Source organism: Canis aureus, chromosome 24 (genome assembly GCF_053574225.1).
Source record: "Canis aureus isolate CA01 chromosome 24, VMU_Caureus_v.1.0, whole genome shotgun sequence".
NCBI lineage: Eukaryota > Metazoa > Chordata > Mammalia > Carnivora > Canidae > Canis > Canis aureus.
Window position 1 is genome coordinate 4,481,933 of NC_135634.1, and position 21,987 is coordinate 4,503,919.

The 21,987-nt window shown below is 36.2% G+C and overlaps 1 protein-coding gene across 1 annotated transcript in view; it reads right to left on the minus strand.

Annotated features, from left to right (window-relative positions):
• The window catches only part of LOC144296591 (uncharacterized), a 429,705-nt gene that overhangs the window by 324,495 nt on the left and 83,223 nt on the right, over nucleotides 1-21,987 (minus strand). Inside the window, exon 2 of the mRNA XM_077869690.1 lies at nucleotides 2,090-2,482. Within this exon, the coding sequence (XP_077725816.1) occupies nucleotides 2,265-2,482 (218 nt within the window). The 3' untranslated portion in view covers nucleotides 2,090-2,264. The remainder of the gene's footprint in view (nucleotides 1-2,089; nucleotides 2,483-21,987) is intronic.

Genomic DNA, 21,987 nt, shown 5'->3' on the forward strand with positions numbered 1-21,987 from the left:
TTTCTTAGCCATTTAATTATAAAAAAGAAATGCTCAGGGTTCCTGCAAGATGGCAAACTCCTACAATTTATTGGTTCCCTGCCCCAACCAACTGTTGATGCCACAGAAATAAAGTGCATCTGAAGAAATAAAGGAAAGCCTGTGAGGAGCCCCTGTAGAGCCTGGGAGCAATTACAAACTTGGGTGTAGCATAGGGGACAAACAATTGCTTGGGCAGAAAGCTTAGCATACAATGTAGATATAGGTTCAGGGAAATTTTTCTAGTTTTTTGTTGTTGTTGTTGTTGTTGTTTTTTACTTGCTGCCACCTTAACCTACCTGTTGTCACACTGGGATAGAAAAACCACAGTATCAGCCGAACACCACAGGGGAAACATTAAAATAGTCCTTTGGGGGTGCCTGGGTGGCTCAGTTGGTTAAACATCTGCCTTTGGCTCAGATCATGATTTCAGGGTCCTGGGATTGAGCCCTGAGTCAGGCTCCCTGCTCAGCAGGGAAACCGCTTCTCCCTCTCCTCCTTCTCCCTCCAATCCTGCTCACACTTTGTCTCTCTCAAGCAAATAATTTTTAAAAATAGAAGAACAAGACAAGAACAGCGGATAACAGTTGCAAGTGAACTAAAATTCCTCTGCCTCTCCCCCTCCGGACCATAAAGGAAATATCGATGGAAGTCAAAAGAGAAAAATCTTCTATAGAAAGCAGTATAATAATAATCATAAAAAAAGAGAGTAGGAGGAAGTTTTGAGGTGATGAATATGTTTATGGCATAGGCTATGATAATGGTTTCTTGAACGTATACTTATTTCCAAACTCATGTTGTATATATATATATATTTTTATGTTGTATATATTAAATGTGTACGTCTTTTTACATAGCAATCATATCTCAATAAGGTAATTTTTAGAAAGAAGAACAAGAAAAAGAAAAAGAAGAAAGCAATAATCCAAGCCATCTGAAGAAATAAGTCAAGTTTAAAGGAAAAATAATCAGCTTGACTGATTCACCAGCTACATTATAAAGATAATGATATGGAATTGTTTCCTCAAAATGTTTAAAGAAAATAATTTTAATCCTAAAAGTGTATATTTAGTCAAACTATCATTTAAATGTAAGATTGAAATCAAGATAATCTCATACATACCAGGCCTCAAGACATTTTTTACACAAGGCTTTTTGGAAGCTTTCTTGGAAGTATTCCAAAAAGAAGAGAAATAAATTATGAAGCATAAGGCACTATAAGATATTTGGAAAATAGATGAATAATAATTTAATAAAGTTTAGAGTTTTTTAAGAGACAAAAACATGAAAGCATATTTAAAACAATATAGAACCAAAACTCTGGGTACCACCACCACAGAAGTGGAATGGGAAAAGTTACAGAGAACAATAGAAGAGGTAAGTATGCTAAAGGACTATACATCCTGGAAAAAGAGTCATATGGATATTGATAATTTCAAGTCTTTGAAAAGACAAAGTAAAAATAAAATGGATCTAGGGATGCCTAGGTGGCTCAGCGGTTGAGCATCTGCCTTTGGCTTAGGGTGTGATCACGGGTCCAGGGATTGAGTCCCACATCAGGCTCCCTGCGATGAGCCTGCTTTTCCTCTGCCTCTGTCTCTCATGAATAAATAAATAAATAATCTTAAAAAAATAAAAATAAAAAAAACTGGACCTTAATATATTAGGCATAATCACTAGAAAATAAAAATAAAATGGAGGATTTCAAATCAGCAAAAGGAGATTAAATCTATCCAATGGAACACAAGGAAGAAGCAAAAAAGAAACCTACTATTAATAACGCAAATAGGAAAAAAAAACATGTCAGAAAGGTGTTCTAATGGAATAAAAATACAAATGTAAATAAGGTTAACCTCACAAACCAAAAGAGAGATTATCAGACTACATTTTATTATATATTTATCAATATGTTGTCATCAAATGCCATTTTCATTTTTTTAAAGTTAGTTAACATGTGGTGTATTATTAGTTTCAGAGGTAGAATATAGTGATTCACCAATTGTATATATAACACCCAGTGCTCATTACATGAAGTGCCTTAATGCCCATCCGAATTCATCCATCCACTCACCTCACCTCCAGCAATCCTCAGTTTGTTTTCTGTAGTTAAGAGTCTCCTATGGTTTGCCTCTGAACTGGGGTCTGCAGGGAGAGGCCGCTGCCAAAAAGGCCTGGTCAAATCCTCAGGTGTACAAGGACATCAAGATTGGGAACAAGCCGGCGGCCGCATCCACATGCTGCTGCGTTTAGACGTTGTTGCCCTGACAGCAGGCCTGCTCTCCATGGCCAGCTCTGGCCCCAACACCAATGGCTCCCAGTTCTTCCTGACGTGTGACAAGATGGATTGGCTGGATGGCAAGCACGTGGTGTTCGGGGAGGTCACGGAAGGCCTGGATGTCCTGCGGCAGATAGAGGCCTAGGGCAGCAAGGACAGGAAGCCGCAGCAGAAGGTGATCATCGCAGACTGCGGGGAGTACGTGTTGAGTAAATCAGATCACCAAGCAGCGCGCAGAGCATGATCCTACCTAAACTACCCGTAGCGTCTACCTGGGTATTTTTATATCTGTTTTTATCCTATTTTATTTTTCCCTCCCTTCCCCTATGTTCATCTGTTTTGTTTTTTAAATTCCACAATGACTGAAATCATATGGTATTTGTCCTTCTCTGGCTGACTTATTTTGCTTAGCACAATACCCTCTAGTTCCATCCATGTCATTGTAAATGGCAAGATTTCATTATTTTTTGATGGCTAATATTCCATTATTTATATATCATATATAAAATGATCTCCTTTATATCCATTCATCTGTCAATGGACATCTGGGCTTTTTCCATAGTGTGGACATTGCTGCTATAAATATTGGGGTGCATTGCTCCTTTGAATCACTGTGTTTGTATTCTTTGGATAAATACCTATTAGTTGCAATTGCTGGGTGATAGAATAGCTCTATATTCACGTTTTGGGGAACCTCCATAGTGTTTTTCAGAGTGACTGCACCAGCTTGCATTTCAACCAACAAGAGGGTTTATTTTTCTTCATATCCTCACCAACATCTATCATTTGCTGAGTTGTTAATTTTAGCCATTCTGATCAGTGTGAGGTGGTATCTTACTGTGGTTTTGATTTGTATTTCCCTAATGATGAGTGATGTGTAGCATTTTTTATGTGTCTGTTGGCCATTTGTATGTTTTCTTTGAAAAAATGTCTGTTCACATCTTCTGCCCATTTCTTGACTGAATTTTTTATTTTGGGGGTGTTGATTTTGGTAAGTTCTTTATAGATTTTGGGTACTAGCCCTTTATCTGTCATTTGCAAACACCTTCTCCCATTTGTGGGTTGCCTTTTAGTTTTGTTGACTGTCTCCTTTGCTGTGCAAAACCTTTTACCCTGATGAAGTCTCAATAGTTCATTTTTGCTTTTCTTTCCCTTATCTCTGGAGACATGTCTAGCAAGAATTTGCTGTGGCCAAGGTCAAGGAGGTTGTTGCCTATGTTCTCCTCTAGGACTTTGATGGATTCCAGTCTCACATTTAGGTCTTTCATGCTAGCTAATCAGATCCAACAGTACATTAAAAGGATTATTCATCATGATCAAGAGGGATCTATTTCTGGGATGCAAGGGCGGTTCAACATTCACAAATCAATCAACATGATATATCACATTAATAAAAGAAAGGATAAGAGCCATATGATCCTCTTAATAGATGTAGAAAAAGCATTTGACAAAATATAGCACCCTTTCTTGATAAGAACACTCAACAAAGTAGGGATAGAGGGAACATATCTCAACATCTTAACAGCCATATACAAAAGACCCACAGCAAACATCATCCTCAGTGAAGGAAACCTGAGAGCTTTTCCCCTAAGGTCAGGAACATGATAGGGATGTCTACTCTCACCACTGTTGTTCAACATAGTACTTGGAAGTCCTATCCCCAGCAATCAGAGAAAGGCATCTAAATTGGCCAAGAGGAAATCAAACTTTCACTCTTTGCAGACAAAATGATACTCTATGTAGAAAACCTGAAAGACCACCAAAAAATTGCTAGAACTCATACAGCAATTCAGCAAAGTTGCAGGATATAAAGTGAATGCACAGAAGTCTGTTGCATTTCTATACACCAACAATGAAGCAATAGGAAGAGAAATCAAGGAATTAATCCTATTTACAATTGCACCAAAAATCATAAGATAGTTAGGAATAAACCTAACCAAAGAGGTAAAAGATCTGTACTCTCAAAACTACAGAACACCTATGAAAGTAATTGAAGATGATACAAAGAAATGGAAAACATTCCATGTTCATGGTTTGGAAGAACAAATATTGAAATGTCTCTGCTACCCAGAGAAATCTACACATTCAATGCAAACCCTATCAAAATAACACCAGGATTTTTCACAGAGCTGGAACAAACAATTCTAAAATTTGTATGAAACCAGGAAAGACCCCAAATAGCCAAAGTAATGTTGAAAAAGAAAACCAAAGCTGGAGGCATCAAAATTCCAAGCTTACAGCTGTATTATAAAGCTGTAATCATCAAGACAGTATGGTCCTGGCACAAAAGCAAACATAGGTCAATGGAACAGAATAGAGAACTCAGAAATGGACCCACAACTATACGTATGGTAAACTAATCTTTAACAAAGCAGGAAAGAATATCCAATGGAAAATGACAGTATCTTCAACAAATGGTATTGGGAAAATTAGACAGCCATATGCAAAAAAATGAAACTGGACCAATTACTTACACTTTACACAAAAACAGATATCATTTTTTTTAAAGAATGCAAAAAGCTAAAGATGAGGAGACCTTTTTAAAACATATCAGGTAAGTCTAAACTAAAAGCAACAACAGCAATTTTAATGTAAGACAAAATTTAAACCAAAACAAAAATTATTATGAGAGATGAAAGAAATATTATGTATTAATAAAAGGAAAAAAGAGATCAAGAATATACATTGATCATGAACACAAATATGTCTAATAAAAAAAGCTTCAAACATATATAGAAAATACTGACAGAGCTACTGGTACAAATGGATAATTTAAATATGTTTATAATTTTGACATCGCCCTGTAAATAAACTCATAAAATAAACAATAAAAGCAATTAGTAAAGGTATAGAAGTTGTGAATAACTCATAATGGACCCAAATCAATATATTTACAAAGGATTAATATTCAATGAGCAGTATATTAGTCAGTTCAAGCTGCCATAACAAAATGCCACACCGGATGTTTTAAATACCAGCCATTTATTTTCAAATAGTTTTGGAAGCTAGAAGTCCATGATTAAGGTACCAGCAAATTTGATTTCTGATAAAATCTCTTATTAGTTTATAGACAACTACCTTCTTGGTGTGTCTTCACATAGCCTTTCTTCTGTCCATATGAGGACGATGGAGAAAGAGCACATGAGAGCAAGTTCCGGTACCTCTTCATCTTATTAGAACGCTGGTCCTATTGGATTAGGGCCCACTTGATATCAATTAACTTTAATTACCGGGATCCCTAGGTGGCGCAGTGGTTTAGCGCCTGCCTTTGGCCCAGGGCGCGATCCTGGAGACCCAGAATTGAATCCCATGTCGGGCTCCCAGTGCATGGAGCCTGCTTCTCCCTCTGCCTGTGTCTCTGCCTCTCTCTCTCTCTCTCTGTGTGACTATCATAAATAAATAAAAATTTAAAAAATTTTAAAAAAAACTTTAATTACCTCCATAAGGCCCTATTCCAAATACAGTCTCATTGGGGCTTAGGAATTTAAGAATGGGGAGAGGAGACACAATCCAACCATAACAGGTTTAAGTATATATTTCTTTTTGAGCACATATGAAACATTTTTATTGATCTATAATGTTTTAGACCACAAGAAATATATAAACAAAATCCAACTAGTCAGCCTAATTAAGACTAAATTTTAAGGATGCCTGGGTAACTCAGCGGTTGGGCACCTGCCTTCAGCCCAGGTCGTGATCCCAGGATCCGGGATCGAGTCCCGCATCGGGCTCCCTGTGAGGAGCCTGCTTCTCCCTCTGTCTGTGTCTCTGCCTCTCTCTCATTCTCTGTGTCTCTCATGAATAAATAAATAAGCCTTTAAAAAAAAGACTAATTTTCTATTCATTACTCAATACAATTAGAAATTTTCATCAAAATGATAGATAATATAAAATCTTGTGTGTCAATTCAATAATATGCTCCTAAATAATCTTTTGGCTAAAGAACAACTAATAAAGAAAATTTTTAAATACTTAAACAATTAAGATACCATATGCCAATATTTGTGTGACCCAACTGAAGCTATAGAGGTAAATTTATAGCTTCAAAAGTATTTATCAGAAAATAGATAATATTTAAAAATAATAAGGTATGCATTCATCTCCAGAGCTCATAAACTTACAAATAAGAGAACACCCAAAAAAAAAAGAAAAAAAGGAAATAACTAAAATAAAGGTATCAATTAAATATAAACAACAAACAGGGATCCCTGGGTGGCGCAGCGGTTTAGCGCCTGCCTTTGGCCCAGGGCGCGATCCTAGAGACCTGGGATCGAATCCCACGTCGGGCTTCCGGTGCATGGAGCCTGCTTCTCCCTCTGCCTGTGTCTCTGCCTCTCTCTCTCACTGTGTGCCTATCATAAATAAAATAAAATAAAAATTAAAAAATATATATATATAAACACCAAACAAAATAAAATATTGGGAGAGAAAAAGATTAACAAAACCAAAAGTTGGTTCTTTGGGATCCCTGGGTGGTGCAGCGGTTTGGCGCCTGCCTTTGGCCCAGGGCGCGATCCTGGAGACCCGGGATCGAATCCCACGTCGGGCTCCCGGTGCATGGAGCCTGCTTCTCCTTCTGCCTATGTCTCTGCCTCTTTCTCTCTCTCTCTCTCTCTGTGTGACTATCATAAATAAATTAAAAAAAAAAAATTAAAAAAAAAAAAAGTTGGTTCTTTGAAAAAGTAGGACAGACCTCTGTTAAGATATATCAAGAAAAAGTAAAATGATACATGTGAACAAATACAGAATGGAAAAAGGGATATAACTACAAATACAATGGCAATTAAAATAACAATGTAATAATGTATAATAATTTCTATAACGTTTCTTATGCTAATTTTATGGCCCTTAGTATATTAAAGGCAAATAAATTTTGCAACCTAAACACAATGAATAAATTTATGAAAAATTTAAAATACCAAACTTCATACAAGAAGAAAGAGAAAGTGTGAATATAGGGTAATAACCATTAAAGACATTTACACAGTAATAAAATACTCCTTACACAAAAATCAAAATCCCCAAACCTAGATAGTTTCATAAGTGAATTTTTACAAAACTTTGAAAAAGTAAATAATTCTCAGGAAAGCTCTCCCATTCACACAATGAGGCTGGTATATCCTTATTTCAAGTTAGGATAAGCATTAGAAGAGAAAATTCTAAGACATGCTCCCTTATCAATGTACATGAGAAAATCTGAAATCTCCATTAGCTAAATAAATCCAATAATGGTTTTAAAATACCTTGTTCAAATAGGGTTTATACCAGAGTAAAAGGGTATTTGAACATCAGAAAAGTCTTCAATATAATTCACTATAATAATGAATAGAAAAGGAAAAAAATAGACAATTACCTATAGGAGAGAAAAACAAAAAAACATTAATGGTTAAATATATATTTCAAATAAAAATTCTTAGAAAGATATGAAAAAAAGAGCTCTTCCTTAACTTGATGAAACCCATACTAAAAAGAAAATCCTACATTATGTATTATATTCTGTAGTAAGCTTTCATACACATTCCTAATTAAGCTCAAAAATAAGACATGTCTACCATAGGCAATGCTTATTAACATGGTTTCAGAACTCTTAGTCAATATGGAAAACATAAAAAATAAGTAAGGCATGATCTGCAAATGACATTTATTTACATTTCTATGTAAATGATCTTATTTACATAGAAAACCCAGCAGAATCAAGAGACATTTAGAACAAGTTAAAATGTTCATTAAGGCTACCAGAAACAAAGTCAACTTACAAAAAATTCTTTTTATACAAAAAAATAACAGAAAATTGGTAATATACAGTATTTTAAAAGAAAACTATTAAAAACTATATTTTAAATATTAACCTAAAAATATTATCAATTATTCTTCAGTGAAGCTGTTAAAAATATTAACATAAAAATAATATACAAGATCTTTAAAATAAAGATTTTAAACTGTTGAAAGATGTAGAAAGTACCTAAATAAATGGATGTATGTAATGTATATGGGCAAGACAACTTTGGAGAAAAGATAACGATTCATAAAAATTCCAGCTGTTTTTTTTTTTTGTTGTTAAGATCAGGTACAATGAAAAATTCATGAGGGAAAACAAAGATTCATAAGTAGCTAAGCTAATTTCCTAAAATAATAGTAAAAAAGAGGTCTTGCCATATAAGTATTAGACATATTACATATTACATATTACATATTACAAAGCCACATGCTAGAAACAGAAAAGTAGGTCAATTATCAAAAAATTATCAAGGGTCCAGAAATAGAGCCATGTATAGAAATAGAAAATGAAACTTGATCAAGATAGTATCACAAAACAGCAGAGAAAGGATAAACTATTTAGTAAATGGTACAGGGAATATTGGCTCACTGTATGAAGAAAAATAACATGAACCCTTTATCTTAAACTATAAACAAGAATGTTCTCCACATATGTTAAAGACATAAATGCATGAAGTTAAACTTTATGGAAAAGAAATTTATAGACTATATCTTTATGACTCAGCTGGTATGTAAAAATCTTTCTTAAAAATCCAAGAAACGTACGATCACTATGTCAAAACTTCATGGAATTGTAAAACCCTACATTAATAAAGAAGACAGATCTCAAATCAAAAGTCTAACATTACACTTAAAGAAACTAGAAAAAGGAGATGAAAACTAAGCCAAAAGTTAGCAGAAGGAAGGAAATAATAAAGATTAGAGCAGAGATAAATGAAATAGAGAATAGAAAAAACAAGATGAAAATCAAAGAATATAACAGTTAGTTTTTTGAAATAATCAACAAAATTGACCACCAGTTGGTTAGATCAACTTAAAAAGAGAGAGAGAGAGAGACGAGATTCAAAGAACTAAAATCAGAAATTAAAGAGGGGACATTACAATCGATGTAACAGAAATACAAAGGATCACAAGAAACTACTTTGAACAATTATATACCAAAGAACTGTATAACCTAGAGGAAATGAATATATTTCTTAAACATAAAAACAAAAATAACCAAATCATGAAGAAATTAAAAAAACTAAAATCTATAACTAATAAGGAGATAGAAATTGTTCTGAAAAGCCCAGGTTCTGATGACTTCATTGGAGAATTCTTACCAAATACTTGAAGAAAAATAAGTAAAGAAAAATTAACTTAAAGCAAACCAGATAAGGGGCTATATCAAACTTTAAAAATTTCTGCACAACAAAGAAAACAATCAACAAAGTAAAAAGGCAAGTGAGAGAAGAGGAGGAGATATTTCAAATAATATATCTCGTAAGGGATTAATGTTCAAAATACATGAGGAGGGATCCCTGGGTGGTGCAGCGGTTTGGCGCCTGCCTTTGGCCCAGGGCACGATCCTGGAGACCCGGGATCGAATCCCACGTCGGGCTCCCGGTGCATGGAGCCTGCTTCTCCCTCTGCCTGTGTCTCTGCCTCTCTCTCTCTCTCTCTCTCTCTCTCTCTCTCTCTCTGTGACTATCATAAATAAATAAAAATTTAAAAAAATACATGAGGAAGTCAAAAACTCAATAGCAATAACAAAAGCAGATAACCCGTGTTTGAGATGGGCAAAAAACTTGAGCATACAATTCTCCAACAAGATATATAAATGGCCAACAAGCATATGAAAAGATGCTCAAGATCACAAATCATTAGAGAATACAAGTCAAAACCATAATAAGAAAACACTTCACACCCATGAGGATGGCCACCATCAAAGAATAGAAAATGACAAATATTGGTTTGGATGCAGAGAATTTGGAACCCTTGTACACTGTTGGTGAGAATGAAAAATGTACAGCTGCTATGGAAAACAGTATGGTGCTTCTTCAAAAAATTAAAATAGGGCGGGGCAGGAGGGCAAAAAAAATTAAAATATAATTACCATGTGATCCAACAATCCCATTTGGGGTATATATCAAAAAAAATCAAAGCAGAATATTGAAGAGATATTTCCATATCCAGGTATATTACATTATGCACAATAACCAAGAGGTAAAAACAACTCAAATGTCCATCAACAGATGAATGAATAAAGAAAACATGGTATTAAATTGAATATTACACAGCCTTAAAAGAGAAGATCTTGTCACGTGCTATAACATGGATGAAACTTAAGAGCATTATACTACCTGAAACAAAAGGAAAGATACTATACAGTTCCACTCATATAAAATATTTAAAGTAGTCAAAATCATGGAAACATAAAGCAGAAAAGGGACTGCCAAGGGCTAGCGAGATGGAATATGGGGAATTAGTGTTTAATGGACATAATGTTTTAGTTCTGTAAGATGAAAAATATCTGGAGATCTATTGTACAGTAACATGAATATATTCATCACTATTAAACAGTATGCTTAAAAATGTTTAAGATGGTAAGTTTGTTATTGATTATAACTGTAACTAACTAGACCCCAAGACCTGACCTTTATTGCCCACCTCCCGCTTATACTTATTGACCTGTGTCCCACATTTTTCCTTAAGCTCTTCTTTCCAGTTTATCTCTTAACTCAGGCAAATAGAAACTGAAACCACCCAGAGTGGTAGCCATTGCCCTGGCAAGACTCCCAGCCAGCCCAGACCACCCATGCCAGTTTGAGATTAACCTCTGACTCACGCCTATGCAGATGGACTATGGATTGATCTCCAGAGTGACCGATGACAACCTTTACATCTTGATGATACTAAAATTTACCCCCAAGGAAGAGCCACAGCCTAATTTACATAACATACAATGGATTTATAGGCATCTTCCAAGATGCCTACTTCTACATATGATGACAAGGCTTCCCTATTGAAATATTTAATCTAACCCTAAATAAAAGGAATGCATTCACCCTTGCTGGGGAATCATGGCTTGGAAGTTACTCCCTGTGATCTTATTTGCTGCAAGTAAGTTTTCTTTGGGCAACAATTCAACCTGGTACAGTTTCTGATTCACCAAGGACCAAACTCACATTTGTTCAATTACATAACCACAACTAAAAATAAAATAATTTTAAAAAGCTTTGTGGAACTAACTAGATCAAAATTAAAGAGTTTAGTTCAGGGACACCTGGGTGGCTCAGTGGTTGAGTGTCTGCCTTCAGCCCAGAGCATGATCCCGCAGTCCCGGGATCCAGTCCCACATCAGGCTCCCTGCATGGAGCCTGCTTCTCCCTCTGCCTATGTCTCTGCCTCTCTCTATGTCTCTCATTAACAAATAATTTTTTTAAAAAAACTTAAAAAAAAGATTTCAGTTCAATAAAAATCAACTTGAAGTTAACAGAGTAAAGAAGATGTTTGCAATTTTGAAAAACCACAAAGGATCACTATTTAAAATACACAAAGAACCTTTGCAAATCAAAAAGACAAAGACAGGAAGTCCAATGAAAAACAAAGATATGCATAAACAATTGCAGAATACGAAGCCATAATTCCATAAGCCTAAGGGTGCATGAAGTGAGACTTTAACTTATTAATACTTCTTCATAATCAAAGATATGTGACTAAGCAATTAGGTACCATTTTACAGTATCAGAATGGCTAAAATTAGAAAATTTGGGGGCATGTGGGTGGCTCAATTGGTTAAAGCATCCAACTCTTGGGTTTGGCTCAAATTATAATCTCAGGGTCATAGGACTGAGCCTCACATAAGGCTCCATGCTCAGCGCAGTCCGCTTGTCCCTCTCCCTCTGCTTCTCCCCCTGCTTGTGTACTCTCTTTCTCTCTCTCTCTCTACCTCTCTCAAATAAATAAAATCTTTTTTTTTTAAAGAAAGTGTTGATGAAGCCAACCGAGGAAACAAACACTTGCATATTCTACAACCATTCTTGAGAGTAACCTGGAAGAACATACTAAAATTACTTAATGGAATTATATAGGCATAAACTCTGAATGCAGCAACCTTATTTTGTGATATATATCCAAAAAACAAGAACAAAAACCCCTCTTGATCAGCTCACTACAGGAGCAGACAGGGTATTCACCAAACTTCGTATAAACAGTTAAGTGTGGTAAATACATACAATGAAATACCTTGTAGGGATTAGAAACAACAAAATATATATACATACAACAATACAAAAAGATCTTTAAAATATAATGTTTAACAAGACAAGAAACAACAAATGTTGGCAAGGATGTGGAGAAAGGGGATGATGATTCCCATTATCTTACACTGTTGATGGGAATGCAAGCTGCTGCAGCCACTCTGGAAAACACTATGGAATTTCCTCAAGAACTTAAAAATAGAGCTATCCTACAATGCAGTAACTGTACGACTAGGTATTCTCCTACCCACTACTAGGTATTTACCCCAATAATACAAATGTAGTGTTCCGAAGGGGCACCAGCACCCCAGTGTTCATATCAGCAATGTCCACAGTTTGGGTATCAAACTGTGCAAAGAGCTGAGATATCCATTGACAAATGAATGGATAAAGAAGATTACACACACACACACACACACACACACACACACACACACAGGGATGCTACTCTGCCCCGGGTGGCTCAGTGGTTTAGCGCCACCTTCACCTTCACCTCTGACCCGGGATGGAGTCCTACTTTGGGCTCCCTGCACAGAGCCTGCTTCTCCCTCTGCCTCTCTCTCTCTCTCTCTCTCTCTCATGAATAAACAAATAAAGTCTTTTTAAAAAAAGGAATTTGAATGAGAGTAGTTTAGTTGGAAAGCATAAGCAACACTGGTAAAGAATGAAAAATTAGTATCAAGAGAAGAATGCATCCCATAAAGGCTCCACTATTATGACACCAAGATTCCACAGTGAGCAATTAAAGCTTAATCCCAGAATAAAACTCTGAGAATTTATGTAAAAAATAGACCTGAAAATTGTCCAGCTCTAGGAAAGAGGGAGCTCAGATTTTCATATGCCCACTTATGAGAGTCACTAATTGAGAGCCACCCTTTAGAAATTGATCATTCATTGGCATTTCCAGTCTGTCTTGTGTATAGGCAGCTCTCTACAGTTGCAGAAAAAAAGAGCCTTAGTCACAGATGCAAATACTAGCAGTCATAAATGAGCAGGATTTCCCAGAGATATGGATGGGGACCTGAGTATATCTACTATAGCCCATCCCTTGCACTAATCAGAGGTACTTTACCCTCGTGTTAATTTAGTTAGTACTTCAAATTGGTACCCAGTCACAATTTTGATTTAAAAAGAAAAGAACTTCTAGCTTAATATTGGTATAAGCTACTGTCTTGGCTGGCTATTGCAGTTGGTCCCAAGGCCACAACTGATATTCAGCATCCCTCTTTTCCAAAACACATTTTAGACTTTTCTCACTCTTGAAATAGCATTTCTACTCTTCCAAGCTGGCTGCTCAGTGGGGTAACCTATACCTTCACACCTGAGAAATCTGCACCTCTGGTTATTTGGCTTTGTCAGGATACTGTTCCTGTAATTTCCTATTTATGATAATCATCGGGTTTGAAGGCAAATCCAAGTAAATCTAGACATACTTCTCACTGTCCCCATTTCGTAGTAGCAATCCTACCTCCTCAAAATAAACAAGATCAATCACTTCTGTCAATATACTAACCCTTCAATCACTCTGTCAACAAACTAACCCTTCTAGTCTAATTATATGAGGAACCCAAAATGACTAGGTAGTTGCTCTAACTTGAAGATTAGTGGAATGTTACTTTGTTCCTGGAAACCCGGACCTCAAATCCTACAAATATTAAAGTTGTAGGAATAGAAAACATACTTTCTCCCAAGTGGGTCACTTGTAGCAAATGGCTTAAGGGCAGCTTCTGCTTCCATGCCTTGGATCCATGTGTTCAATCTAAAGGAGATATGTAGCAGTATGTACTGATTCAAGGAATACATCTTTAAAGATAGCATCCAACGACTCCAAGCAGATGCCTTTGTTTTACTTTTAAGTGGCCTTTTCAACATTCAAATTGGGAGCTTCTGGGTGATAGAGAGCAAGTGCAGTAGATCCCACACACATATACTTACTCTTTACCATAAATCAGTCCGTTTCAAAAAAAAATTATAAGACATACTATAACTCTAAGTCAGACACTTTGACCCCTCAGATGATGGTGCTGACTGAAGCACTGGGGCAGAGAAAGCAGACTAATAACTGGAATATGTAACAATCCAGTAAGGATAAATGGCTGCCTCCCTAGCATTGGTGTCTTCAAAGTATAGGACCATACAAATAGCTCAACATCAGTTTCTACTGCTGACACACACATTGAACATTCCACATTAGTGATACCCAGATTAACCTTAATAAAAAGCCTTTGCTGTTGGGCCCATGCATCACCTGCATTCCTACCACAAGACTACTCCATTCATGGGTCCAGTGTGCACATGCTGGGATAGCCAAGAGAGGCTCACTAACTTCTCCTAAAAAAATCATCCTTTTCTTCTATTCAGTGTCTTCCCTGATGTGGACGACTTCTGGTAAATAGTGCCGTTATATAAAAATCCAATACTTTGTGCCTATTCCTATTCATCAATCCACATTCTTCTTTCCTAAATCTCTTTTTAACTGATCTTCTAATCTCACTCCTTCCAAATCCCTAACCACCTAGCCTTTCAAGTGCTGTGCATTTTCTTCAGTGTTAGGAAACGGAAACGTATGATGGCTTTTTTTTTTTTAACTTGGTGGAGATATCTTGTCATACCCAGACCACAAAATCTCTACAACTTTCAACAATGTCAGAGGCCCTTAAATTTTTATAAAATTTGTCTCCCCTCACCCTGGCATGTGTCTTACCAAAGCATCTAGAATATTTACGGCCTCTCTGATTAACATGATGTCATTAAAAGGGCAGACCAATATGAGTTTTCTGCAAAAGGTTCAGATAATCAAGTTGCCTTTATATTATGTTGTTAGTGAGAGTAGAACGGCAAACATAACTTTGAACAAGTCCATGAATGCATACTTTTATCTCTTCCGAATGAATGTGAACTGCCTCTGACCCATTTTGCTGGCATGGAATGCAAAGAACATATTCTCCAGATCACACCAAATATAAGAGACTGTATTGATCTGTTCTAGTGAAGATACACATCCATCACAGAGCTGTAATTGAGTATGTTACTTGGTTACATTTTCAGAGGTCCACATTGTCTGCTCTGATCCATCTATTGTTTTTCTTCCAGAAGCAAGACTAGTGATGATGGCCACTTGAAACATACTTTAGGAGTGCTTTTTATCTCTGATATTCCATCTGGGATTATTTTTTCTGATTTTTTGTCTTGGTTGGGAAGAAGGTGAGGAAAGTTCAAGGGCTTCTACTTGGCCTTTCCTACCATGGTTGCTTTCATTCTACAGATCAGGTAATCAATGCACAGTTCTACAAGCTACTAAATATCTTCATCATAAGTATGAGCCGAAGGAATAGAAAATGACCACAGAAGTCTTTGTACTCTCTAATAGGTGGACTCAAGCCAGGACTCAACTTATGATTTCATTTATGAGTTTGCATTAGTTTACTAGAGTTGTCATAACAAAGTACCACAAACTCGGTAGCTTAAACTACAGAAATGTATTGTTCTCATAGTTCTGAAGGCTAGAAATCCATGATCAAGGTGTCAGCAGGTTTGGTTCCTTCTGAGGGCTATGAAGAAAAGATCTGTTCCAAACCTCTTTCCTTGGCTTGCAGACATCCATCTTCTTCTCCCTGTCTGACTCTGTGTCCAAAATTCCCTTTTTATAAAGATACCGGTCATAATGCATTAGGATTTACCCTAATGACTGTATTTTAACTCAACAACCTCTGTAAAGGCTCTATCACCAAATAAGGTCACAATCTAAAGTACAGAGGGTTAGGACTCCAACATATCTTTTTTGTAGGACACAGTTCAACCCAAAACAGACCTGAACTCCATACATGCCCTCTTTAAGAGGGTATCAGTGTCAGTCCAGACACTGTATCCACCAGCTCTGGAAATATATGGTTATTTCCTTTTTCCTAGTACATAATTGCTCCAGTAAATGGCTATAGATCTCTTTAGGAAAAGACTTGGGAAATCATTACTGTCTGTGCTTCTTGAGGTACTACAAAGTTCTTTATTAAGACACCTCATCATTCCCTTCAATCAATGCTGAGAGAACAGCTTCGGATCTGGAAACTGGATAAGGGATCATTATTTTGTTTGTTTGTTTGTTTGTTGTTGGCAGCTGACATGACCATTTAGAATACCTGTTCCTGATCTTTTATGTAGAGGTATAACAATAACCTCATGGGTGCCCCTCTATCTTGTCCCTACTAAAAATATTGAGAATTAAAGTGTTTTACTTCTTTGTAGAAAGAAAAAAACTATGAGGAGTAGTTTGAACAGTGGTTTCCTCCTTCTTTCTGTCCTATAGTTAATGATATGGATCAAGCATCTTTTTATGCCTTGGCAAATTGCCATACTACTTCTTAAGCTTGAATCAGCTTCTAGCATCTTATCCTTTCCACTTTTAATGTGGTGAATTATCTCTGAGAATTCCATGATTGTAAAGCTTTCCATTAGCATCACTTTCTCTGAGATAGTTTCATCATTTTGTCATGACCATTTTTCTCATTATGTCGGTAAAGTTGCCTTCACTAAGCTCCTCTGATTGCATATCTGGAATCTCTCTCTTTTTTTTAATTAAGTTTTTTACTTAATTCCATTTTGGTTAACTTACAGCATTATTCATTTCAGGTATACAATATAAAGTGGCTCAACAATTCTATACATTGCCCAGTACTCATCATGACGTGTTTGGAATCTCTTAAATAGCAGCAGTGTCAATAATCTCATAGTCAGCTATTTCTTCCATAACCCCACTTATATTCAATTAGAATTTCACTTCTTCAATTATCACTTTAGTTTCTTTACTTTGCAGTGGTCAATTCTCTCCTTCAATTGTCCATTTTTATAAAATGTTACATGGCTTTCTCATTGGGAGATACACAACTATACATTTGCCATCTGTGCATAAACTGAATAACTGATTACTTTATAGATTTTGAAGAGAAAATGACACATTCCTTGATCATGATGTGCATCTGTTATTTACGAAGTGCTCTGTGTGGCTTTATTGAAGAGCCAGAAAGGTTTGTACTTTATGCAATTACTCCCAGTTAATATATCTTGATAATTTAAATTTGAACTGTGTGGTTGGAGCACTGGTATTTAACAGAACTGTGGTAAGTGAAACTCATGCATATCAGAACCATGTTAAAGCAAGGAATATAAATCCATTCTAATATGCCCACCTTTCTAAGTCTCTTGACTCCTCCTCAGTACTTTGCCAAGGCACTTCCAGAATCTCTATCATTGAAACAGAATATTATAACTGATTCCTGTTGCCCTCGCCAGGATGCTAAATATTGAGCCACATAAGAACGTTCTTATCAGTAAACTCTCCCTTATCCAGACATATTTTGTAATTCCTAGTGCAGCACTTTCAAGATTGATCTCTAGGCACACTTTCCTGATAGCATAATTTTAGCCAGGTCCTACAACTCATCTGGTTAATAGTACCTTTCTTTCCAGTCAGACATAGTACTTCGCCAGTTAGGCCATGATGAGGTTGAGCCTAGTTTTTGGCTTACATACTTTAGGGACAGTTGGAGCAAACTTTGAGGTAAATATATCTGCAAGCATATTATCTTGCAAAACATCTGCCTCAGGTGATGGTGACTCTCCATGATGTCCAGATAAGGCGGAATTGGGAGTAGAAGTAACTGCTTTCCTCTTATAAAAGAATAGTAACTTCTGCAGGGCCAAGAGTTGGAGGATATCTGGAAGAGAAATTCAGTAAGTCCAAGAAGTCATGAAGGTCTTAAAGAAGTTCAATATTCTCAAGCCAATCCATTTTAGATATCAGGGTACCACTCTTTTTGGTAGAGAAAATAAAGAAAAAGACTTGCCAGAGTTGTTATTCAGCCTTCTTTGTAATTCTAGTATAAAAGAATCAGAATTCTGGGCCTAATTTTCAATACAGTCTATCCTCTAAGCTTTAGAAAATGAGAGCTGCCTTAGATACTGTCAAAGAGATTTTCTGACTTTGACTCAATACCCATGGTTCAGGACTGGCTAGTTTGAGTACATGGTTTTCTTTTTTCAGCACATCAATGCCCATTTAACAGCAAGTGACTAAATCCATAGTCCTAGTTGTTACCATTACCACCATCTCTCAAATTCCAGAGATACTGCATAAGACAGTGAGTGCATCACCCTATACCTCATCCCACCCCAATGCCCAACAATAAGAGTCTTAGTGATTATAATGCTACAACATGCCAGAGTTTAAGTCCACCCCCCCCAAAAAAACTAGCAATGGAGTCTTTTATGTAATCAAAATGTCAAGAGATCCTACTCTAGAATCTACCTTGAAGATCTGCCTTGTAGAATAATTTCTGGTATAAATTTCCTTATTTTGGGATTCTCTACGATCCATAAGCAGACCCAAAGAAAATAACCAAATGCAAATATTTATGCAGGAGTTGCAGTAAATGAGGGCAGGGGGAAGATGTGAGAAAGGGAAAATGAAACAGTCAATGAAGAGTGCATTATCAAACTAAATAACACAGTGGGTAAATGGAGCTTAATCCTTTGGGGAATATCTGGAAAATGATATAAAATACATGCATCAGAATTATCCTACCTGAAGGACAAAGAGGCTGAAATATTTACATACCTATTTCCCTCATTAGTTGAAAGCAGCTCCTAGGAGTTGTTAATTCCTCAGCATGTTCAACCTGCCATGCTCACAAGGAAAAAGCTTTCTGTAGCATGGAGAGCCCTCATCTAATATTGGCAGTTGAAGTCAGCCAGAAAACACAGTACTGAAAAGGCCTCCAGAATCTAAGCAAGGCAATACAGCATCTGCTATCCTAGGCATCCCTGATCCCCAGAGCAAAACTGCATATTTTGAATCTTGGTGCTGAGTAAAATTGAAAAATAGTCCCACCATGAATCAGGATCTAGAGAAGTCCCTGGATTACCAGATCATCAAAAAAGGAGTAGCATTATGTGGGTGTTACGGCCTGAATTATATTGCCTCCAAATTACATGTTGAAGTCCTAACCCCCAGTCCCTCAGAATGTGACTATACTTGGAAATAGGGCCTTTAAAAAGGTGATTAGGTTAAAATAAAGTCATCAATCCAATCTGATGTCCTTACAAGAAGAGGAAATTTGGACACACAAAGAAACACCAGGGGCACAGGTGCACAGAGAAAAGACAATGAGAAACACAATGTGAAGGCAGTTAAATGCAAGCCAAGAAGGAACATCTCAAAAGAATCTGAATCTGACAATACCTTGATCTTGGACTTTTAGCCTCAAGAACTATGAGAAAAATATATTTGTATTGTTTAAATCACCCAATTGGGGGTACTTTTTTTGGCAGGCATACCAAATTAATATAGCTAGGATGGTTCACTGATTCAGGGACATCATCACTATGGGAGCAGAACCATAGGAAAAGGATCCTTCTGTAGGCCAACTCTATCCTAGATCAAGCAATTCCTCTACTCTAAGTGCAATGCAGAATTTTTCCTGACGTTCCCTACTCTCAGAACCAACAGAACTTGTCAGTTTTACTATGCCTTAATTCGATAACATAGAGGCCCATCTTCAGAAAACGAATCCAGTAGAAATGACACCATGGGTAGTCTTGGTCATGTAAGTCCGCCTGATTCACTGCTTCTACCTGAATGGGACACAGCTAGCCAGGTTTTGTTCCTCCATTGCATCCTTTAGTCAGACGTAAAATGCCACAGAAGATGCCAGAGGACAATTCCTGAGAAGAGGACTTCCTGTTTCTTATTCTCCCCTGTAAAGCTAGTATAGCCCTTCCTAAGAAACTTCCCCATCAAGTGATTTCCCTATCCTAGCTCGTCCTCTGCTGGCACAAGAAATGTCTGTCCATCAGCCACTGGATTTTGTCTTTTGTCCTATAACCTAAAAATAGAAGTGATTTGATCTAGCCTTCCAATAAGCTTACTTCTAAAGACCTAGGATCACATAAAGGTGTTCTATTGTGCCTCATATAATTTTTTCTTTTAGTTTTATCATTATTTACTAAATATATATACAATGGCTTAAGTGGAAATCTATTAGAATTATATAATTCTTAGTAGAGTGATTATTGTAATGTGAATCTTATAAATCATTTCCATTGTATTATATTGTAAATAGTGTAATTACAGTAAATTTGCTGTTTTTAATAAGTCCAATAAAATAATTCAAACACAGAGCAAGAATTTTTTGTTCTTCTAAAATAATTTTGAATTTTTCTTTTTGGATTTTTCCTTCTCTTAGTTAAGTGACTATATAATAGTCTAAATAGAAACTCGATAGATTTTTAATTCCAAAGGTACTATTTTAGAAATGTACATGTAAAAATATAAGTCGCATTAATAAACTGCTTCCATTTTATGAGTTTAATTGTAATCCAATTCCAAATGCCTATCTTTAAGCCCTAATGTTAATTTGATATTTTATTGTTGCTATTTAATGTCTTTCTTATTAATACAGCACTTAGGTGGCTCAGTAGTTGAGCATCTGCCTTTGGCTCAGGTCATGATTTCACGGTCCTGGGTTCAAGTCCTGCATTGGACTCCCTACAGGGAGTCTACTTCTCCCTCTGCCTATGTCTCTGCCTCTCTCTGTGTGTCTCTCATGTATAAATAAATAAAATCTTTTTAAAAAATAATGATCCAGAAATAAATCTTTTTGTTTCAGATTACAGTTAAGTAATTATAAAACTCCAAATAGAAGCTTATCAAAATTATAATTTGAGGGATATTTTTTATAACAATAAAAGTTGTTAGTGTTGTTTATTTAAGAGTGACATTTATGAGTCAATTGTTTCATTTTCTTCTATTTCTAGGTAATAGGAGCATAGTATTTTGTTTGTTGTATTAGTTTCCTGTATTTGCTGTTATAAAGTACCATAAAGTAGGTGACTTAAAACAAGAAATTTACTCTCTTACAGTTCTGGAAGCCAGAAATCCAAAATCAAAATGTCAGCAGAGCTGCACTTCCTCTAGAGGCTTAAGAAGAATCATTCCTTGCCTCTAGCACCTTCAAATGATGTCCAGAATCTTTTGGCTTCCTTGGCTTCTGGCCACACTACTCCATTCTCTACCTCTGCCTTCACATTTGCCCTGTCCTCTGTGTGTGCCTTCTCCTCAGATATCTATATTAAAAAAACGTTTTTCACTGAATTTAGACCCCACCCAGTTATTCCAGGATGATCTCTGCATCTCAAGATCCTTAAACTATTTAAACCTACAAAAACTCTTAAAAAAAAAAAAAAAAGATAACATTCATTGGTTCCAGGACTTAAGACATGGACATACTCTTTTGGAGGCCACCCCTCAAGTATTTTACAAGCTCCTAATAATATGAAGTGTTGTGAGAGTTCTATATGAATAGAGGCTACCAAGTTGAGACATTTGAAATTCAAAATCAATTTCTGTATACTAAGGACTATATTTACTCTGGTTGTTAGGCCAGTATGTTTAACCTAAAAGATGCTAATTATTCTTTTTGAAAAAAAAGAAGAGACTAATATTAGTGAAATGAAAAAATAGTGGAATTGGAAGTCAAAATACATTTTTTTAAATGTCTGTGTGCGCTAAGGACTAAAAAGATACACAATAAACTGTAAATTGTAGTAATGGGAGGAGAATGGGGAGAGAATAAAGAAGAAATTTTATATTCTCTCTTTGCATATATTTGTATTGAAATGCAG